This window comes from Megalobrama amblycephala, linkage group LG10, assembly GCF_018812025.1.
Source record: "Megalobrama amblycephala isolate DHTTF-2021 linkage group LG10, ASM1881202v1, whole genome shotgun sequence".
Classification (NCBI taxonomy): Eukaryota; Metazoa; Chordata; class Actinopteri; order Cypriniformes; family Xenocyprididae; genus Megalobrama; species Megalobrama amblycephala.
In genome coordinates this window covers 18750804-18774490 of record NC_063053.1, presented here as the reverse complement: position 1 = coordinate 18774490, position 23687 = coordinate 18750804, and the positions used below count along the sequence as shown (strand labels likewise).

The 23687-nt window shown below is 38.1% G+C and overlaps 1 protein-coding gene and 1 long non-coding RNA gene across 26 annotated transcripts in view; one reads left to right on the top strand and one right to left on the bottom strand.

Annotated features, from left to right (window-relative positions):
• Positions 1–564: 564 nt before the first annotated feature.
• Positions 565–23671, top strand: LOC125277007. Of its 2 annotated transcripts, none has more exons than XR_007186791.1 (8): positions 565–977; positions 12918–12978; positions 14256–14309; positions 16189–16389; positions 18242–18334; positions 21460–21706; positions 21815–21886; positions 22826–23671. It is a non-coding gene; the product is annotated as an uncharacterized LOC125277007 (long non-coding RNA). The 2 variants fall into 2 exon arrangements; XR_007186792.1 differs by having other exon boundaries at positions 567–977; positions 21544–21706.
• The window catches only part of pax2a (paired box 2a), a 32574-nt gene continuing 20163 nt past the window's right edge, over positions 11277–23687 (bottom strand). For 8 of the 24 annotated variants that reach the window (XM_048205177.1, XM_048205164.1, XM_048205166.1 and 5 more), the window contains 3 exons: positions 16327–16428; positions 13898–13984; positions 11277–13547 (listed from right to left, as the gene is read on the bottom strand). In XM_048205177.1, coding sequence (XP_048061134.1) covers positions 13426–13547; positions 13898–13984; positions 16327–16428 — 311 coding nt within the window. In that variant the 3' untranslated portion in view covers positions 11277–13425. Of the gene's footprint in view, positions 13567–13897; positions 13985–16326; positions 16429–18379; positions 18590–23687 lie in introns of all 24 variants that reach the window. The other 16 variants (XM_048205159.1, XM_048205154.1, XM_048205156.1 and 13 more) reach the window with 3 other exon arrangements.

The window sequence follows — 23687 nt, the reverse complement described above, 5'->3', positions numbered from 1 at the left end:
TTCTAGCGGCTATGGTTACTTTTCGACTGTAACCCTCTGATGGCATGAATTATTTAAGCACATGTGAATAAAATATCTTAATGTTTCTTTCTTTGAAACAATATGTACAATACAATATTGCATTGCACAATATATTTTTCCAAATAATGTTTAATTGAAATAGAATTATGGGTCATAATATATAAATACAGTTTATTTTGTGGTGGACAAATTATATAATTTTGAGAAAAATATGTATTTGTTTATCCATATTATATATTTTAAGAGTTAGTTTATTTATAAAATAAAATGGAAGAATTATAGGTATAAACAGCATGCATCAAAGGGTTAATAACTAATGCTAAGCCATGCGTCATGTTTTTTTGTTTGCTAAGCATGAGCTTTGTGATAAATTCAGTAAAAAATAATATATTAATACTAATATATTATATTAATGAATGGCGTGCAGATTGAATTATTTAGCCCACATCCATACAGTACATATCATATTGTTTTATACTTCTAGTCCTTTATCTTTGGTGTCTTCCAAATTTCCCATGCCAGTTTATTTGTTCGTCCGTTTACCAGTCGCTTAGAGTCAATCTGATATGCACCCTCCGTCAGCAATCCCCACGCTCAAGGCCTCAGTGCTTCGCATTTAGTTACTGACACACTCATCCGCCGGCTCTTTACCTTACCTAAGAAAACAAGTCAACTTTAAACACGGCAAGTGAGCCGCAGTCAGGGGCGCACTTCAGCAAAGACAGTTTACCTAAGCACCTTCTTTCTTCTCGGTTAGTTTCTCTATTTCATTTGTCAGATTCACTCAGCTTGCATGCCTCTGTTGTCTATCAGGTTTACTGAAGGTGTGATAAATAGCGTTTTTTTCAGCAGAGTGGACTGTAGAGGAGCCAGAATTCAACTGGGTCTAATGTGCTGACTTGAGACTCAGATTGGAGAGGCCGTGGGTGATCACTCATCATTTGATCTGCGATAAGGTATTGTGGTTAAGTTCCAGTGAAGTTTGAGTTCAGACAGTTCTCAACACCAGACTCTCTGTGATGAGAACTCTGCTGGAAAAGCAATTTCTCAAATTACTGCGTTAAACTCATAAATGACTTGATCCCGTGCTGTTGTTTTCCTGATAATCGCTATGTAGTCGACTATAATAACGTCTTCTGCATATGGCGAAGATAAACCATAAGACGGTCTCATGTGGTGCCTCCATATTGGACACCTGCAATAAATAGACTCCACTGTTTGGCAGATCAGTCCTCAATCTTTTCATCTAAGAGACGGCTATGGAAGTCCATCCAAGGTACCTGGGCTTTCATTCTGGCGGTGGAAAAAGCCTCAAATTTCACTTCCTGCTGGTTGAGATGGGGTGTTCCACAGATGCCTGAGTCCCAGCGCCTTCGGCTAGAGAAAGGGCCCCATCAATAATTCAGCTTCTGATCAGACTCTCCACAATGGGGAAGAACAAACTTTTGGCTTGACGGCAACCACGTCACACTGATAGTATTTCCCATGCTTAGATAGCTTTGCATTGACCATATGGACATCATAATTACCAGTGGGATGAGGCAACAGTCTCTTGATCACCAGGCCAAAAATCACACAACAACCTTAATTAGTTTGGGCTGCTTCAGAGCCCATCTTGGACTAATCTGGTGCTGTAATGATGTTTTCTGATAGGCAAGATACCATAGGTACTAATTAATTCTAATCGAAATTTGGAAACGTCCACGGAAAAAAAGAAAATGTAAGAGGAGACATTTGAGCTGGATTATGTGATCTACTTTGAATTTTGTTTATGTGTTTAGCATTTTATGCGTGATTATGCAATTTAGCTGTTCCATTCAGTCACATATACAGTATGATTAACTAAATAAATGCAATATTTGAAATTTTCTACCTATTATAAGCTGTACTTTCTTTAATGTTCTTGAAGTGTGTTCTTTAGGTTTGCAGGTGAATAGTATGAATACATTTCAGGGCTTCAGACTGTGGTTATAATAATCACCAATGCGACAAAAACGAGTGAAATCACCATTGGCGTCAGTCAGTAAAGTTTTGTTTGCTTGTATAAGTGTTTATATCAGATATCATGTAGTTTGAGTGCACACCATTGTTGCATGCAAACATGAACGCAGCTGTGATGTTTGATTTGCAAACAGTTTTCTTTTTTTAATGAGTCAGTCTAAAAGATTTGCAAAACAGCTTCAGTTGTGCTCAAGTTAGCGGTTTGAATCAGAATCACTCAGTAAGTGAATCGTTCACTCCCTAACTATGTCAGATTCAAAATGAGCTTTTTTGTGACATTCATATAATAATGTGTTATTAAAGATGCAGCCACAGAGTTTTGTTGTAGTATATACATAAATTGTCTATCTATAAACATTCAAATATTTAACAAAAAATATTATTGGTCATTGCTCCAGCTTTAACGGGATAGTTCACCCAAAAATGAAAATTACCCCATGATTTATTCACCCTCATGCCATCTTAGGTGTATATGACTGATGAACACAATCTGAGAAATATTAAATAATGTCCTGGCTTTTCCAGGCTTAATAATGGCAGTGAATAGAGGATGATATTTTGAAGCCCAAAAAAGTACATCCATCATAAACATACTCCACACGGCTCCGGGGGGTGAATAAAGAGTGTGTTTGTGTAAGAAAAAATCCATATTTAAAACTTTATAAACTAAAATAACTAGCTTCCGAAAGACGCCCGTACGCATCGTTTTACGGCGAAAGAGTAACCCTGATCTTGCGCATTGTTGAATGCGTAAGCGCAGAGGATAGAGCAAAATTAACGAATTAAAAGTCTAAAACGAGAATTTTTAAAGAGAAATGTCGGAGGATTTCGGTAAAAGAGAAGACGAGCTTGAGTTTGTTGACTATCCTTATTTGTTTGAATCAAAACTCCTACATCGCGTCAGGGGGTTACTCTTTTGGCGTTAGTCGACTTGTGTAGGCCGTCTGCCGGAAAAGATAGTTATTTTAGTTTTTAAAGTTTTAAATATGTATATTTTTCTTACACAAATGCCTGGCTTCGCTTCAGAAGGCCTTTATTCACCCCCGGAGGCAGTGTGGAGTACGTTTATGATGGATAGATGCACTTTTTTGGGCTTCAAAATATCCTCTATTCACTGCCATTACAAAGCTTGGAAAAGCCAGGACGTTATTTAATATATCTCCGATTGTATTCGTCTGAAAGAAGAAAGTCATATACACCTAGGATGGCTTGAGGGTGAGTAAATCATGGGGTAATTTCATTTTTTTCATTGAAGTAACCTTTTAAGTTTGACTTTGACTTTGTTTGGGTGACATCATGTTTGTTTTCTGTTTTTTCAAAAAGGCAAAAATATTCTTACAAAAAAGATTAATATTTATATGGCACAATTGGGATCACTTTGGAGCATCAGATTGGAACTCATTTATAATAAATACATCTAGAATACACACAAATATCCATTTATCACAACCATTTTACTATGTGATGTTAAACAGATGCATATATTGTAAAGAGCCTCTCACCTCAGTTTTCTGCCTTGTTTTTCAACTTTTTGAATCCAACAGCCCCTCCGCTTCCATGGCCTCATGGAATACTGAAGTGGAAGCAGTAAAGTATGTAATTAGTGTATTTTTCGTCCATTTTTTCATGAATACTGCATATTCAGACTTACTTCTCATTTGACTTGCTGCTTTTCACATACTAAATATAGTAGAGAAGTGGGCATACTGCTATGTGTATATTTCCTGCTGTTTTACTAGAGCAGTGATTATTCACAAAATTGAAACAGTCAGCATGCATCCTCCATAAAGTCTCTTTCAGTCCATCTGGAAGTGGCCGTACATACGTATATAACGAATCAGAGGCTATTTTCCAATAAAGGAGTGTTTATAGTATTCAAAACGATGGGGTGGGATTCTATTCTATTAACCTGAGTGCAGTGTTAAAGGATCTGTTTATGGAGAGGAAATGACAAGAAATGGGGTTGACAGGCCTGGAGTGAGACAGTTAAATGCCCCTCGCTGCTTTGGATAATTAATAAATAAAGCACCAGGGGAGCCCTGCCATGCCTTTCTCTATGACAGGGGCTGTCTCCAGTGCGCTAAAGCATTAAATGACCAATTTCTGTCAGACTAACTTCCACCATGCACTCTCTCTTTCTTTCTCCCTCTCTCGCTTGCTCTTTTTCTCCCTTCTCTCCGTGGCTTCCTCCTCCGGCTCTCTCTCTCTTCTCCAAAGTAAGCTACTTTGCTCTCTTTGCACTGAGTTTTTCAGCGACTGATGGCTCTAGTTCATTTCTGCTGAATTAATTGGTCCCTGAATGAATTCTGTTGACAGGGCAATTCATCATGTGTTTGGCCTGACAGTGACTGGGTGTTGGGGAGGGGGTGGTGGTATAGAGAGGAACACTGAGCCAGGGGGAGGTTGGGGTTAGGAGGGACGATGGGGGTTGGTGCTTCTTCACTTTCTCTCCTTTTTCTGTCTTTCTCTGTCTACGTCTTGCTCTCTTTCTCTACTCAGACACTTAACGGGCGAGATGAGCCTCGGCGTGGAGTCTTGAGGACTCTAAAGGCAGGATTGTGTGTTGTTTTAGCCTCTGTCTCGAACATTAAGGGTGCCCTGGGGTTTCAAACACACAAACCCCCTTAGGTTGGGTCTTTGTCGGCTTTCAGAAGATCTCCACTTGATTGGATGGTCGGGTCAAAGCAAAACTCTCTGCTCTAGGCGCTCTGATTTCTCGTTTCCTTACAGGCTAGGTGACATAATTGCATGGAGAAGCAGATTGCGTTAGTGCTTAATTACATAATGTGGCACACAATGGCCATTAGAAACGATCGTTTAGCCGTTGAAAGAAAATGAGATTTGGCTGCCGATGGAAGTGGCCAGATTTGGAGGCAGAGGGTCTCCGATCAGATGGGCTTCTGTAAGATTCCTGTGCTAATAATACAACTAATAAAACCACCCCGTTGTTTGGTGCGAAGGCCGAACCTGGTAGCTCTCAGCGCCACCCACACTGCGCTTTTTACAAAGCTAAATCAATCAGTGCTTGCTCATTAGGATGCTCACCAACTTATGTAACCGTCTCTTGGATGAGCTCACACAGCTTGGGTAAAAATGACCTCATAATCACAGCGCAGCCATCAAGACAGCATCTGAGCGCCAAAGCCACTGTGCTCGCGACAGAGATGATGCTGGGAAAAGGGTTTTATTTCATTCAGATTATTTCCACAGTAAAGAAATTCAGTGTTAAATACATATTGAAAGGTTAGGTTAATTAAAAGTTGGATATGTAGTACTTCCTATATACCTGCTACATGCAGTCAAAGTCCCTTTCAAGGAAAGTCTGTTCACTTGGCGGTCATTTTTGCGACCCCCCCTCCAGGCAGCTATTTTGGCATCCAAGACCAAGTGCTATGTATCTGATTGGGGGAATCCTGAAATCTCAAAAACTGCTTGCCAAACTCACATTTAAATGATAATTTCTAATCGGCAACAAATTCTTATATGAACGGTCCCATAAATCATGTTTCCTATGTTCAATAGCATTTAAAAAGTTTATATTTCAGGATAGATCTGCCAATGCACATGTGCGGTCCTAAGAGCGCTGACTGTTCTTATAGCAACCGAGCTTCTAACGGCAGCTGCAGTGACACAATGACTTTACCGACTGGCGATTGGCTCTTCTATTTAGAATCGGGACTTATTCCGCCATATTGTTCATTGTACTTTCTCCTCGTTCATAAGTAATATGAGTCTTTGTACATCTAGGCCTGGTTTCACAGACAGGGCTTAGACTAAGCCAGGACTAGGCCTTAGTTAAATTAGAACTTTTATGTAGCTTTTATAAATGTTCCTTAAAAATAAAAAATAAAAATTACTGGTGTGCATCAGTGCAAGTTGCTTTCAGTTAAATCAGCTCAAACATGCCTTTTAGTCTGGGGACTAGGCTTAAAGGGATAGTTCACCCAAAAATGAAAATTTGATGTTTATCCGCTTACCCCAGAGCATCCAAGATGTAGGTGAATTTGTTTCTTCAGTAGAACACAAATGATGATTTTTAACTCCAACCATTGCTGTCTGTCAGTCAAATAATGCTAGTGGATGGGAACTTCTACAATAACAGTAAATAAAACTTGCTTAGACAAGTCCAAATTAAACCCTGCAGCTCGTGACGACACATTGATGTCCATAGTGGTGTATTAGAGGTAAAAAATGATATAAATACTGTTCAGGTTCTCACACAAACCGATCGTTTCGTGTCTTAAGACATCAATGTGTCGTCACGAGCCACAGGGTTTAATTTGGATTTGTCTGTCGTGTTTTATTTACTCTTATAGTCCAAGTTCCCGCTGACTTGCATTATTTGACTGACAGACGGCAGCGGTTGCAGTTAAAAATCATCATTTGTGTTCTACTGAAGAAACAAAGACACCTACATCTTGGATGCGCTGGGGGTAAGCAGATAAACATCAAATTTTCATTTTTGGGTGAACTATCCCTTTAAGCTTTGTAAACCCTGGCATTAAAGTCTTTCATACAGTACACTCACGTTAAGCAATATATAGCAAATCTCGGCTGCGTAATTATTTATATTGTCGCAAAATGTAAAATGTTTTATCACACAGCTCTTTATATAAATTAAATTTAAATCCAAATTTATCCGCATACATACAGTACAGTACCGTACAGTACTCTCATGTCAAGTTGATATATAAATAAATATTGATAAATCTAAACTGCTTCATTTTTTTTTGTCGCAAAATGTAACCATATTATTGCCCATCTATGAAACTGTATACACTATATACTGTAACATATCTTAACTGCTTGATTTCTTTTAATGTAAATGTAAACTCTATTACCGCCCAGCTCTAATCTGCTAAATGTGACTATAACGATAATATAAACACTAATATCATGATTTTATGTAGAGCTGCTTTGAAACAATGTGTATTGTGAAAAGTGCTATACAAATACATTTGACTTAATTCAGACCTTTTTGCTGACTTTTTTTTTTTGTGGGGGAAATCTGTGAAATCTGTGAAATATACAGATATGGTAACACTATACAATAAGGTTTCATTAGTTAAAGGGATAGTTCACCCAAAAATGAAAATTTGATGTTTATCTGCTTACCCCCAGAGCATCCATGTAGGTGACTTTGTTTCTTCAGTAGAACACAAATGATGATTTTTAACTGCAACCGCTGCCGTCTGTCAGTGGTATAATGCAAGTCAGCGGGAACTTGGACCATAAGAGTAAATAAAACACGACAGACAAATCCAAATTAAACCCTGCGGCTCGTGACGACACATTGATGTCCTAAGACACGAAACGATCGGTTTGTGCGAGAAACCGAACAGTATTTATATCATTTTTTACCTCTAATACACCACTATGTCCAACTGCATTCAGCACTCGATTCGTGAGGTCTGATCGCGCTCTGGCAGCGGCAGTGATGTCTCGCGATTGCTTCTGTTGTCAGAGCGCGATCAGACCTCACGAATCGAGTGATGAATGCCATTGGACATAGTGGTGTATTAGAAGTAAAAAAATGATATAAATACTGTTCGGTTTCTCGCACAAACCGATCGTTTCGTGTCTTAGGACATCAATGTGTCGTCACGAGCCGCAGGGTTTAATTTGGATTTGTCTGTCGTGTTTTATTTACTCTTATGTCCAAGTTCCCGCTGACTTGCATTATACCACTGACAGACGGCAGCGGTTGCAGTTAAAAATCATCATTTGTGTTCTACTGAAGAAACAAAGTCACCTACATCTTGGATGCGCTGGGGGTAAGAAGATAAACATCAAATTTTCATTTTTGGGTGAACTATCCCTTTAACAGTAGTTAATTACTTGAGATAAATTGAACTAATAATGAACTGCACTTCTACAGTTCTTAGTTAATATTAATTTCAACATAATACATTATGGATATCAAATGTTGTATTTCTTAGCATTAGTTAATACATTAACTAATGTTAACAAATGGGACCTTTCTGTAAAGTGTTACCATATAAAATGTTTCCCCCAGATATAGTACAAGGCACTCATGAGAAGATGCACAACTATCCAGAAGAAACTCACAGAAGTTTCAGATAGGAACAGGGCATGTAAAAAAATAAATAAATAAATAAATAAAATAAAATAAAATAGAGGCAGAGCAAATAGTCCCAGACATCAGATTTTTAAAAAATTTATTATTTATATATTATTATTTATATACAGTTTTGCGTGCTCAGATTCTTTGCTGGCCTGTGTTCATTTCATAGATATTTTAATTTACACCCTTTTCTTAAGTAGCATGGAAAATAAGTTCTTGTCATCTCACAAACTACACTGTCTTGATGATATACAGTACCTAAGAAATACGCCATTCCCAGACATCGTAGAAAATTTCATAATTAGCGGTGTCCCTAATGAGGTGGATTTGATTGACAGCCCCAGGTTGGCCTTTCCCCTCCCCAGCATCAAATATGACAGCAGTGATGATGACGAGCACATAGACGGCTGACAGGACTTAACAGTGAGTGCTGTCCAGTGCAACTCCTCTGGTGCTCCTTCTCTCTCCAGTGTGACACCCCATGACAGATGATGCCGTTTTCTCCCCATTCAAGCCTCAGAAAACAACCGACATTTTCCCATTTCTTATGAATAATGTGTCTACAAATCTTTATTGTTTGTAGGAAATTTACATAGAACTACATGGACACATTTTCCGTGCGATTACCAATGTGACTAATGCTTGATGAGATGCAGGCGATGTCATGCTGGCCTGTTTCTTGGTAATGTGTATGTTTCTATGTCAGTGATCAGGTTATTCTTGTAAAACCAGTGTAATACAGTCATACTGTAGTCCTGGTTTGCCAGATAATTGGAATAGGGCTCACATGATGTGCGTTTCTGTAGCATACATAGAGTTTCTTTTAAGTAGATTAACAATTAGTTTGTGTTTAGGACTGAGAGTTAAAGTTTATAATACTGTGAGGATGTGTTAAAGGTTTTAACTTTTTTTTTATTTATCTTATAAGTTCCCAAAAAAGTGCACAGAATCCTAATGATATTCCAAATCTATAAACAGCAATGTAAAGTTCACTTTCCAAAAGTAGTTCACATAACCTTGAAATTCAGTAGAGAATGAGACTGAACCGTCACGCATTTGTTTGTATAGTTGTCTCCAGTAGTACTGAGCTCGGGCCCCTCGCAGTGTTTGAGGAGCCGAGAGGATGACAGGTGCTTTTTGTAATGCCTTGCTGATGAGAGCCAATCAGCTGATTCCATTCTGCTGCTTTTTTTCCCCATCTCCCCTGTTGTCATCTGGCATGCTAAAGTAAAGATGAGCCTGATTGACAGATGCATCCGGGTTCACAGTTTATTGGTTCCAGCAAAAGAAGCAGATATGCCAATTTAGACAGGGGAGTGACAAAAAAGTTTCCATCTAAATGGAATAATTTTACCACTGGGAATTCTCAGCTGGGGGAAGAACAGAGGCAGGCCTTTTTCGTTATTTTAACAAGGGCTGAATGACAAACATATACGACAGTAAGAGGCTGACAGAACAGCAGCTTTTGATGCTTCACAGGGGAGCCATGAAATAAACAATAGGCAGAAAAATTGAATTACAGCAGGGTAGGATTGTCTGCTCGGGCTGGAGGAGAGCTGCTGCAGGCAGCAGTCAGCTGCGGAGGGAACCCGATGCATCATTAAATAGTCCACACTCTGTTTTACACCCTCACTGTGACGACTCCTCTCTGCTTCCGTTCCTCCACTGTTCCTTTTTCTTGCTTACACTTTCACTCTCACTAAGACTGTCTTCGCTCTCATTCTTCCTCACTTGAACTTCTTTTATTTTTGCATCTCACTGTCTTGTTCAGCCTTAAATAACCTGGCATGAAGGTCCATAATGAGTTTTGGTTTTGTTAATAACTATGAATATGAAGGAATATACATAAACAAATATACAGTCAAACCAAAAACTATTCAGACATTTTTTATATATTTTTACTAGTGGGTGCAGGACAATATAGTTCATTTATGTAAGTGAGGAAAATAAAGTAAACTGTGACATAACTGTGACTAAAAATTCTTCATACAGTGAACTACCAGTAAAAATGATAAAAATTTGGAAACAAAAATGATTCAGACATGTTCTGCTTAAGTGTTTTCTGACAAAATAAGGATAAATTTTTTCTGACACAGTTTAACTCTGAGATTTTGTCATATTTTATTACATTTTTTTTAAACTATAGTGAATAAACTGTATTAATGAATTAAATACATTTTGGTTTGACTATATGTGTATATTTAATGTGTGTGTGTGTGTGTATATATATATATATATATATATATATATATATATATATATATATATATATATATAGATATATATATAGATATATAGATATTTTAATTCAAATAATTTGTGTACATATTTTTAAAACAATATTACATATATCAGCACATTTTCAACTACTATATATGTAATATTTATTTAAAAAAAAAAAAAAAAAAAAATATATATATATATATATATATATATATATATATATATATATATATATATATATATATTTATATATGTATAATTTTATATTACAATTTATAAATAATACATGATAAAATATTTGAATTAAAATATTACATATACACCACATATTTTATAATATGGTCTGTTAAATATTTGATTATGTACTTCTCTATCTTATAGCCTCACTTGTTTATACACTCAGCCAATGAGTACATTTATTTACTGGACAATTTCAGATGTGATATTTTCATAACTATCATTTATACAAACCGAATGTCTCACAGGTTGGAGTGTCCTTGAACTCTGAATGACTCTTTCATGAAAGGGTTAATAATCACCACTATGGTCACAGGCTGACATACAAAAAATTTATTTCTCATATGCACAAAAAAAAAAAAAAGAACTGGACAGAAGTGGAATAAAGTGATGGCTAAGGCCATGTCGCTTTTTGTTACATATTTTTCATCAGAAATTCTTTTTATGCTTGCAACAAATTTTGTTGTAGTACATATTTTGCATTATTTTAATGAAAGGAGAACCATCTCCCCTTCCTGCTCTGCTGCTGTGGGCTTGTTTTAAAATGAAGAATTCTGTCAAGAACATGTTTCCATGTTTTATGCGGGACAGCAGTTTAACATAATAGCTGGAAATTGTGGAATGATAAAAAAAGAGACCCTTTTTTTCTGTTGTGTGGTTGTTCTGTGTGTACATATATGTACATTTGTATTTGTTGTGATTTCCCCCCCCCCTTTGCATGCTATAAATTTGAATAATCTGGTCTTGTAGTAAAATAACTTTAAACTAATTTTGCAAAAGGAATTCTGAAGTCGTGTTTTACTCCATCTTGAATTGTACAGGAAAGGTTCAAAGTGCAAAAACAATCCACAAAACCAGGCATGTGAAATGTATTTGTTCATTTCTACAGGCTTATCCTCTGTACAGGATTTAGGGATCATTTAAAATGAAGGGTAAAATTGAACGCAGTAATAAAGGAGAATACAGAATACCATTTTACTTGATTTGCATAGAGACTTAAACAGTATGAACAAGTTAAGTAAATGCGAACCGAAACAAAATATACAAACAGCCGCACATGTGGTGATAGCATCTGAAACCCACCGAACGACGCAGGTCGGGTTTCAAACTTTTTGTTGTGCGTCTCTGCAAAGCACAACACATTGAAGACACAAATGTAATGTCAATCTTTTTTTCTTTTTCTTTCAATTCTCATATCTACAAATGGAATCAGTAAATTAGTACGATACTGCAATGGTGAAATGTAGATGATCTTATATACATAGAAGAATTGTTTTCACATTATACACAAATCATTCTACAAAGCAGCAGTTTGTTGCAAATGACATACCTTTAAGTAACAGAATTCACCTTTTCTGTGTACATTGCTGTGGGCCTAAGATGGATCTTTTCCTTTTTGTTCAACATTACCACATACAATCAGTTTTGACTACTATTAAAACATAATACTGTTTTATTGACAGATACAGCAAATAAAATATTAAATATCAAACTAAGTCTTTGGCAAACGTGGTATAAAGTACATTCACTTTACATTTCCAGGAGCGTATGGATGGACCGTTTCCATTTCTATCCTCAGTTAACATTTGGTGAAACGTTTGTTCGACCACACAGAGGGGTTACATGCATGTCTACCTCTCAGGACCATAGCCAAACCATAAAAAAAAAAAAAAAAAAAAAAATGAAATTAAAAAAGCTGTAAGGCATTTGTTGAACTTGTTGTACAATTGACTGCTAATGATTACTTTGGTACTGAGCCAGTCAGAGTCGTTCTGTCTCAGTTACACGATACAAAAATGGTTCTTGAAGTTTGAGGAATCATTTATGATCCACACGGAAGGACAGAAAAGGCATATACTAGTTTCTAACATATAGCAAGTGAATTTTTGTCCAGTGTTGCTGTTACTTTGTCAATTGGAGTAGACCTTTTTGCTTAAATATAACATGTAATCTGACAGACTTGAGAAGATAATTGCAATTCATTTGTACTTATAAATCCAGTAATGCAAAATAGTGCAAACGAGAAAAGAGCGGCACCGATCATGATATTGGAGATTACACATGATGATGATAAAATGGAATATCCCGAAAAGGTATGACACACACAAATGCACACACGCACACAAACCATCAGCTAAACCAAAACAATAATTTAATATACGGTTTTCTTTTCAGGTCATTTACAGCAACAGTTAATTTCTTCAGTGTCTGACCTGTTTTTATGTTTTTTTTTCTGTTTTCTTTTCCCCCATTTTGATTGTGTATCACAGAAAATGTTAAATCATGTTGGTAATTTCATACCATGAGTCAGAGATGGCTTCTAAGACTGTTACACTTGTCTGTTTGACAGAAAATGGAGCAATACTGCAGTTTTCTGCTCAGCTGACACGTCGCTGTTCTGTCCGTGAGAGGTAAGACACTAGTGAGATGGTGTAGGACATGGGCAAATTACTTTAAAGGCCTCAGGCAACCTTGTGTGTGTGATCTGTTAGTGATACTAAATACAGTATGCAAAGGAATGTATTGATTGATTTAAAGATAGAACAAAAAAAAAAAAATAACAACAACACATCAATTGTTACTTCGTATTTCTTCACACGGTTCATCTTGTTTTTATATCTTGTATAATATATATATTTTTGTAGAATCTTTCAAAGTCTTTCAGGAAAGAGTTCAGTCATTGTTCAGTGATTTAGAGAATGAGAGCCTTAGTGTTGATGTTGCGTGGGGGGGGGGGGTATAGTTGATGTCTGGGTGGGGGGGGGGACCCGCTGTTGCTTGACCCTCCTAATCCGATCTCGGCCCCATGAAACTGAAGACCGTGTAGCCATCTTCAATCCCTCTGACCTTAGCGCCATTCAGACTGGTACGATATGGAGGCCGCGGCCATGGTCCTGCAGTTTGATTGGGTTGCCATGGTAACTAGTGGCGGTCATAGGCAGTGGCAGCAGTGGGAGGGGCGGAGCCCCGGGATGCGGCACTATAATAATAAGGGGAACCTGGAAGTTAACAGAAGAGCGGAGCGTTTGAAACCACAGCAAGAGCAACACTTACGCCCACTCCTAATGATTTTGCTTATGTAGAATACAATCAAACTATTCTATTACATTGTGAAACCTCGGCACGCACAAAAACACTTGCGAAGGGCTTATGTGCGTCTTAATTTAGAGATGCAGTGTGTTATGACCTTGCTAATCAAAAAGAGAAATAAAACTGTAGCTAGTTTAGTAAAGCTGTATGCAAATAATGTCATTGTAAAATGTGATTATATTAATCCCACTTTAAAGTGACTAATCCCATAAGGGATAAGCAAAAAGGGTTAATACTCACTTAATAACGCGGGGTTGCTGAACCGCCAAGCTTCATTGTAAGTTGTGTACTGCGGGTGAGAGTAGGGATTTCCTGAAAAGTCGCTTCCTAAAATCAAACACAAATGACAGGTTAGCAATAAAGCAAACGGTGTATTTTAAAAGCATATTCATGGGTTCGGTATGAGTTAAGCTCAACTGTTAGCATTTGTGGTATAATGAAGGTTACGCTGAGGAATTAACTGTATATTGAAAGTAAATGGTGCCAATTTATGGGGGGAAAAAGCATTTTATAATTTCAATTAGCTTAAGTGCTTTTTTATTTTGTTGTATTATTATGAGCTGTAAAGCCGTTCAAATAATCTTTTTTGTTGTTTTAGGGTTTTAGAGATGATGACGTAACATCAAAATCATTGTTTGTGGCTATTGAAACGGTGAGTATTTTAACTTTACAGATTTTTGCTCTCTTGTATGTGCCTCACTGTACACTGAAAAAAAATTGGTGTAGGAGTTACTTTTTACTTGGAAATTGCTTGAAAATTTCACAAATAATTACAAAGAAACAGCAAGTAAACACATTGAATTAAATGAGAAAATTTGAAACATTTAATGTGTTTACTCTAATAATGAAAAATAAAAAAAAACTGAATTACAGTAATGCTGCATTTGAAATATTGCATCACATTAGTTCAGCACATCAGAACGAAAGGAACTGGCATTGTTTCACCGCTCTAGCTAGCAGATGGCTCGCCCTGTCCTCTTTCCTACGCCCTGGTGCTCGGCCATTTTGGCTGAATTTGTTACATTAATCCTGAGCTGGGTTTTGAAGTTTCTTTTCTTTGATTCTGCTGTTGCGCTCTTAAGATTCTCTTTTCTTTGGCCGCACCAAAGCCCGGCTTCAAAAAACCTCCCCAATGGATTCGTTCTCGCACACACTCGCCCCTTTTTATACGGCCGAATTCGACTTTCAGGAAGCGGCCCTGTCCATGTCAGTGAGCAATGCTGTTGGTCCCCCACGTTTCTTTCTTTTATGAGACAATAAAGGCTGGGTTTTATATGAAGCTGGTGAGGAATGGCTTTTGCTTTAACAGTGTTTGGGGTCTGTCACTAAATCTTAGTCGTTCGAGGGCCAGATGAATGGAAGTGCACACAAAACCCATGGCTCTAGGATTTAAGAGGATTTCTCAGCCTGTGTGACCAATGAAAATGAATCTTTGATGAAAACATATTTGATGTACCTGTAAAGATATGTTTGCCCAGCAAATGAATCCTGTCACTGAATTAAATTTGCCCCTGCGAACCATTCATGTTTGTGGGCCGTGGAAGCCCAAGACAGACTTGAATCTATCTGAGGCACTCAACAGTGACCGAGAGAAGAATCCCTCTCTGTGTCTGATGTAAAATATTTGTTTTCCAATTTTCGCACACTGCATGTTTGCGCTCGGCTACGAGTCCGACTTTGTGAGCGCTGATGTTATCCCCTGGCTCCGCGTACAATTGCATTTACACTTTTCCAACTTCTCTGCGGCATCTCTCGGGCTGTCCGTTTGCATACGCATGTGTGCGACTGTGCTGTTTGGGGAGAGGGCACAGTTCTTGCTGCCAGATTGCATCCTGTCCTGGCAGTGAAACTCAAGTCAGGTCCCTCTGAGAGATAGTGATTTAAATATTTACAGGCCTTCCCGCCCGCTGTTTTGTGACCCTTAACTGTTTGCTGTGAACCTGAACTGCAGGTTAAGTAGAGGGGAAAAGAGATACGCTCTGCAGCACTGGAGGCAGGGGTGGAGAAAGCTGTGTTTATCGATGGCCTGTGAGAGCGTCGAACGGTTGGGGAGAGGGAGGGAGGGAGGGAGGGAGGGGCGTAATGAGCACTGGAACCCGAGTGGAACTGAGAGGAACTGTCCTATATCCCACACTTATGTCCTTGATCACTTATTGAGAGGCGCTAATTTTCTCCTCAGCAGCCGATAAGCTGAGACTCCTGTTCGGGTTATTGACGAGTCCAGATCGAGATTCACAATGCCTGTTGTTGTCTTTAGTTAGACTGCAATTCTGGCTCCTTGTCTTGCAATTCTGGCTCCTCATTAATCTTATCCTCATTAATATTATCCTGTTTAATAAACATTAGCATCACCAGAAATGTCATGGGCAATATGCTTGTAGCTTTTGTGTCACTTCTCTTTAACTCTCATTCTGAAAATGTTACCTGGCATTCTACACTAATATATTCAAGGTTTTAAAACATAAAAAAGATGCTTTGGGACAGTGATAATTGAATATATATATAACTAGTTTTTTTTTTTTTTCTCCAAGATGCAGAAGTGCAAATTCAGGTTGGCTTTGCATGACCTCAGGTTTCCTGAAGACGATCAGTTGCAGAGGACCATTTCCTGAAAATATTACGAGCTCTCTTAAAATTAACGCCCTCGTAAAAAAAGTAATTACACTTACCAGGGACCATTCCAGCAAGTGTAGAGGTGGGGTAGCTGCCCTGCCCAGTAGGGGGAACGTGAGGTGGGTACCCTGGTAGGGTTGTGCTTGCCATGTCTCGACCTGTGAAGAAAGTCAAAATTTCACACATCACAAAAAAATAAATAAATCAAAAATAATAATGGGCTATAAGTGACCAAAGGGTGGTAAATATATGATTATCCTAAAATCTTTGAAATCAAATAATAGTAATAATAATAAAAAACTTAAAAAGTTTAACTACTACACTTTTTTTTTAAGTGTACTACAACTAATGAGTGAAGTTAGGCAGAATTTAATATTTTTTAGATTAATACCACCATATATCTAGTATTTGTATGGAGTTTCTTTTTCATATGCTGTAAAAAAAAATTGTGGCACATTAAAATGTATGATGCATAGAATAAAGTGGAAGAGTGTCCAAAGCATTAAACTACTTAAAGTGGTACACCATGTACATCAATAACAATAATACTCAAACATATTTGTTTTTAAACACAACCCCTGTAACCAATTTCTCTGAAAATCTAAAAAGTCAACTCAAGCTTATTTGTTGTAGACAAATAACTAGAAAACCCACATGCCAATCATGCATTGGGTAAAGTTCACCTCTCCTTAAATTCACAACCTGAAAAACTGTTGACCCTGCAGAAGCTAAAAACACCTCCACTGCTTTTTTTCCCCCTTCTAGGTCACTCGGCCTTTTAACATCCTCTATTACACAGAGTGGCGCTGCTGGCCTGTTTTGACTGAAGTGTTTTAAATTGCTCGACAGAGAGAAGCACAGAATGCCCTCGGCCTGCTGGTGGCATTGCTGCTGCTAAAATGCCCAAAACATCACGAGAGTGCAGAGCGCACATTGCCTCCATATTCAGTTCTGTAATTGGAGGTGACAGCTAGCAATCCTGCAGGATGTGCTGGCTCAAACTTTAGAGCACATAGGCCTTCGTCAGTCCTGACTGGGCCCTCGTGAGGGGGAAAGGGGACCATTAAGGGTCGGAGGGGGGGATGCATTCCCCCGGTCCAGCTACTAACAAGAGAGCTGCCAGTCAAACAGACAGCAATGTGAAAACTTGTGTTTAAATATGATATTCTGCTTTTTTGTATAATTTACAGGAAGTGAAGGCAAATTATAACCATATTGTTGTCTTGTTTTTGGTCATTATGAGCACAAAGCAAATAAATGAAATTTGCGCTTATGGAGTATCACAAGAGACACAATCTCACTCACACGTTAACAAGCATGTTAAAAAATACTAGTGCACAGACTTCTAATCACTAAAAAATAAAGAAGGAAAATCAGAGAACTAGAGACTAGAGAAGTGTTAGCAGTACTTCTCAGGACAGTACAGGACAGGAGCTGTCTCCAGAAGTGCCATGAAATGTGCCCTAGTGGATTTTTAAAAAAAAAATATTTTGAAAATTTAGTTGCAGTTTTATACATAAATGTATACCTCAATTATATATACACAGACACTACCTTTCAAAAGTTTGGGGGCAGTACGTGTTTTTTTTTTTCAACCTGTTTTTGAAAGAGGTCTCTTATGCTCATCAAGGCTACTTTTTTTTTTGATCACATAAACAGTATAATAGGAATAGTAATATTGTGAAATATTAGTACAACTTAAATGAACTATTTTAGATTGTAATATGTTTTAAAATGTAATTAATTCATATGGCAAAGATTTTTTTCAGTATTCTTTAATGATTAAAAAGTTAAAAAGAACAGCATTTATTTTTTTACTGTCACTTTTAATTAATATAATGCACAATTGCTGAATAAAAGTATACATTTCTTTCAAAAATATCTTGCTCTCCTCAAATTTGTAAAGGTAGTGTAACGCTTACATGAAAAATTAGTTATAGAGTGTTTTTCTCTTCCTTTGGTAATGTGTAGGGCATGAAATGACCTTGGACTGCTATTGGTGCCCTCTCAAAAAGAAACAGATGCATGATGCCTCTGGCTGTTTCCCCCATTTACCAGCGCTGGGTAAGTTTCTATTCTTTTTTTTTTTTTTTTTTTGTAGGGCTGTACCTGCTATAATAGGCTGGCTTGCATACTGGCTGTAGCTGGGGGCATGATGGGCATAGGCACCGTAGCAGGGGGTGGAGGCATCTACTGACACGCTGGGCTGGAGGGGCAACAGTTCCGCTAGGCCCGAGACTGCCAGTGAGGAAGGGGTGAAAGGAGCCAGGGAAGCCTCATGCGGCTCCTGCTTAACACACGCGGAGGATGAATGTGACTCTGCCAGGTGGAGAAAAACAACAAAAAAAAGCCACACACACACAATCAGACAATGCACAATCACTCGCACTCAGCAAAAAAAAAAAAAAAAAAAAAAAGAATCATGACAGATGGAAGTACTGAATGGGAGCAGTAAAAGAAAAGGAAAATGAAGTTTGGCTGACAGTGTTTGGTGTTGTTGTAATGCTACATTGCGTTTAGGAGGAAAAGAAGGATTTATGTGAAGTTCCGACTGCCGTGGTGTTCTGATTCAGTTCCTTGGGTGTGTTCAGGAGTTTTAACAGAGCCTCCAGAGGCACACGCTCAGAAAACAACATTTCTACACGCACGAGGGGATTTGGTCATGGTAAGCCAGGAAATGTTACTGTGTGCGTGTGCCGTGTGTGGGTTTTATGTGCAAAGACGGATCCACACATAATTACATCAAAGATGCTTTAAAACTTTTGCCACACATATTTGTGGGCTGCATATTTTATCATTAGACTATATTTTGCATTGTTTCTGTAAAACTATTTGACAAAATAATTATTTATTTCTGTTTTTCAGTATATTTATAGCTTTTTAGTACTCCCAGCAACTCTCAGTGAAACATCACCTCCCACAAAAACATTAGGATTGATATTTTATTCCTTATGGTGGCTTGGTGCCTGGAATGTATCACTACAAATTCAGGATTTGCAACATAAATTTAAAATAGATAAAAAAATAGATCCAATTTTATTGTGGACATTTTTGATGATGTAAGCATTGTTATAGATGGAACAGCCACTGATTTTAATCTTGAATCTCTTTGATTCCATTTGAGAGAACAAAAAATATTCAGAATATCGCAATATTCCATATTTTGCGATGTCAAAAATATATATTTTTTGGAATTCCAAGAAACGTTACAGGCCAGGTGGCTAGTTATATTTATTTGACAAAACTATCCACTTTGTGAGTCTTAGTTTTGGGCCCTGCTTACTCACACTTATGAACAGAATAGATCAGAAGTGAAAACATAATTTTTTCTTGTAAACAGATCTGAGAAATCTTTGGTTCCAATGTTTGGTTTTTTTCTATCCATTTTTTCCTCAGAATGGAAAGCAACATATAATTTGCTCCATAACTGAAGAGACTTTCACAGTCTTTTATCAACTTTAGATTTATATCTGAATCTAAATAAAGCTAAATTTTTATACAAACCTGATTGGAATTATTTATCCGTCAAATGAGCTAAAAATGAGCAAATATAAACAGGTAAATCACTTTCAAACAATATCTCTAGAATAGCATCAGCAAACAGCAGCATGGCTCACAGATCAATCAAGCTCAAATACAGAGAAATTTCCCTAAGGTTCGAAGGTAAGAGTCGCATCTCCAAAAAAAGCCTGCAAATCGCGACATGGCCTCTTTGCATCGCCGGCCTTAATATCATTTGGCTGATGAGGTTTGGCATTTTTCATCTTAGCGGGTTTGCCACTGCAGCTCAAGCAATCAATGCGAGTTCTGTCTTCATCTCTCTCTCCACTCATCCTCTTTAACATCCTCTGCTGTTAACATGGTCTGTGGGGAGGGCTCTCACAGCTTCATGATAGCCTCATTAGCTGTTTCCCAACTATTGTTGTTTTACAACCGAGCTATGTGCGGAGAGTCGCTCATTAAGATAAGGCCTCCTTGTTGTCAGATGCAACCCTGACAACCCGTTCTGACCTAACGCCAGGAAATCAGGCAACTTAACTGGCCTCTTTCCCACACAAATCAATGGCAGAATTTTCTTTCCTGCGTAGGTCTGGGACTCGCAGCCGAATCTTCATACAGCAGAAGCAGGATAAACATGGCGTTTTTTTTAATTGAGAGACACATACAGAAACGAGGCTGTTAGATGACTATATTTCAAAGAGGAAGATGATGGCCATAAAGCCTAACTTCAAAAATAAAAAACCTTAGAGGCCAATAAAGGAGAAAAGGAAGAGAGGCTGTCTGAGGAATTAGGCCTTGCTTTTTCACGGCCTCTGCTTTGCCGCTGTAAAGCAGACAAGGGTGTTCGCTACACTGACCGAAGCCCAGTGTTCAAGATCACTGAACTCTGAAACTATCAGAGGTGCTGTTGCTTATTGTCCTGGAAACAAGCAAGACCTGCAAAAAGGAAGGCTGTCAACCTCCTGATTACAGAGATGGAAGATAAACACTGGTCTATGTGGAGGCGCATCACATCTCAACATGAACCAGAGCTATAGAGTTCTCTACGTCTGTCTCGCTCTCACAAATGCATGGTTTCCCACAAAGAGAGAGACAGGAATGACTTCCATTTTTTTTAAAACCCAACAGCTCCAGCAAAGTCACCTGCCTTGGAGATTAAAATAAAAAACTTGTATTTAACAGACACCTTCATGTTTTGTAACAGCACTGAAATCTTTGACCTCAATTTTCAACACTTTCTCACAAGGAAAAACAGACTGCTTCTCCCCGATCAATTACAGCAATGAAATGTCTGGATGGCCAAATTGCTTTAATCCCCAATATAAGTTCCTGAAGTTATTCATTATCAAATGTGTGCTCAAAGGTTAGTGTGCTATTGTGAGGCTGAAATAAACATTAATTTGGGCTCTAGGGCCTGCCGGGGCTTCTGGTGACTCAAGACAGAGGCAGTTTGTCACCGGGCCACACATCAGGTACCTCAGTCTAGCCAGCAGCGTGTTGTTTGCTGCTCACTGGAGAATAGCGGGCCACACTTAAAAAATGGCTCTCTGTCGGATATATTTCAGCCGGAGTTCATCAGCAGCATAAGCCGACACAAAGCAGTCTTTTCTTTCACTCTGCCTGCGTATGCTGCTTTTCTTTCTTACTTTTCTAGCTTGTTTTTTTTTTTTCTTTTCTTTTTTTTTCAGACACGGAGCTCTGTTGCTTTCAGGCCCGGGCTCTCAGTATTTTTTTTTCTCCTTTCCCCCTCCTCTCCTTCCATCTCTCTGAAGAGATTTGGAACAAGGGGGATCCCTTCAGCACCTGCTCAGGTTTTCAGCGGGTCGGAGGGGTGCCCATTTACACGGTACCATCCTACTGGCACCAGGAAGACTTCCATTATATGGCTCGGCAGGAACAGTGCTTAAGAATCCGCACTAGTCATTCATTGTGAAGGTATGTGCAAACGGCTTTTTTAAAAGGCTAGTCATATCTGGACAGCATCCAGACTTTTTACTGCAGTTTGAATAAATCATGCCATTGTTTTTCCCCCCTCTACTACAGTTAATACATGAAAGTGTGGAATGTGCTTGACTCATTGGGCAAGTACTGCCTCTGATCCCAACAGAAGCACAGGTTAGTCCCTTCTCATATAACTCTATCATCTGTACTTTCTGGGATTTTATAGCATTATTTATAAATGAATAATATTTATTTATTCATAAATGTATTTATATATTTTTAAGTATGCATCTATTCCATTATTTAAAGGAATGTACTTTACTCCAAGTTTTATTTATCTGTTTATTTTTTATTTTTGTTAGATTTCATCCAACATCATAAATTTCAATCAAATACATAAGCTATTTTAAAATGGCTTTTCCTTTAAGACTTTCGGTACAGAGCAGTAACCCCTAAAACTAATTGGGTAAACAGTTAACACAAAAAACTCGTCTCCTATGCCTCGTAGTGCCCTTAAAATTCCAATTTCTGTTTTGTAATGAAGAGTTCATTAATCATTCATCTTTAATAGATTATGCAAATCGCACGACATAAAATCAACAAGATCAATGGCAGCGTGAATTTTAATTGGCTCAGGAAAACATTGCTGGGAATGAGCATAATCTCCAGCTCTATCCAATGAGAGGGAGTAATTTATTCAGAATTGGCTCTCAGTGTAAATGCGTAGGGTAATTTAGCACCTCCTTTAACTCTGTCCCTTATTCTTATTTTCAGTTTATCACATGCGAGTACACCATAACATTACATTATTGCATCTTTGAACTGCTTTTCTTTTTTCCTTGCTTTTTTTTAATAAATGAAGTTATTACTGCCAAAAGTCATTTAGAATACGACATGGAACAGTTAATATATAAGACTCTCAAGAAATGTCATTTGAGGCTAGACATTCAGAAAGAGCTTTAGAATATAATTAAAAACTGTATTTTTTTTTTTTTTTCCGAAAATGCTGAATTTAGGATGTCAGGGGTAGGTATTATCATCATGCATGCATAAACCAACACTGTTTTGAAATCATTAACAACAATAAAAACTTAAACAACCATTCTCTACCAGGGCCGTTCCTATGCCTCACCAGAAGCAAGAGGTGGTCTGCACTAAGACCCCCGGTGTGTCCCGTCCCAGGTGCAAGAAAGGCCACCTGCCATGAGGGTGCTCCCTAGACCGAGACTGCTTTCATACAAAGGACAAAAACACACCTTTCTTCTCCAGAGGCCCAACTTTCTGGAGGGAACTCTACCTCCCACATATTACCAAGGGGGGAAAAAAGCCCTTTCTTTTCACATAACATTATCCAGCTATCATTTGAGAAGGGGGCACAGCAATTTTCAATCATCCTGTCCTCCGCCCACACAGAACTCATTGGCTTTGATGGCTCCTGCATAATTATGTGAATTTTATTAAAAGCTCAGCGTATTAATCTCAGCCCGACAGTTGGCTATCAGTAAACTTAACCTTCTCTGAGGTAATAACAGCCGCAACAATGAAACAATCTTTCAATTAGCCAGGCTGACATTAACCACCGCATACCACAAGAAAAAAACAAAAACGATGCAACAATAAAGGCCAAACCATGCTAGACCGCCATATTTCTTTCTGAGAACTATGAGCTGAATGAAAACCTTTCAATGGAAAAGTGGTAAAACAATCCATCGTTTTTTTGCACAGTGGCACTGGCCGACAATTTCCCATAATCACTTTGAATGTTTGGGTCTTGCATGCAAGTAGCAGCGCCTGTCTGTTTCGATCGCCTCTCTCTTACATGGCCCCTCAGAGCAGGCAGCACTAATCCATCCACTTTAGATCAACATGTCACATTCCACTCTCACCTGTCCGCTCAACTTATAAAGCTCACTTTACCACATAAAACACTCACATAGACTAGAATATGAATGTCCTGCCAGTATTCTAATGGTCA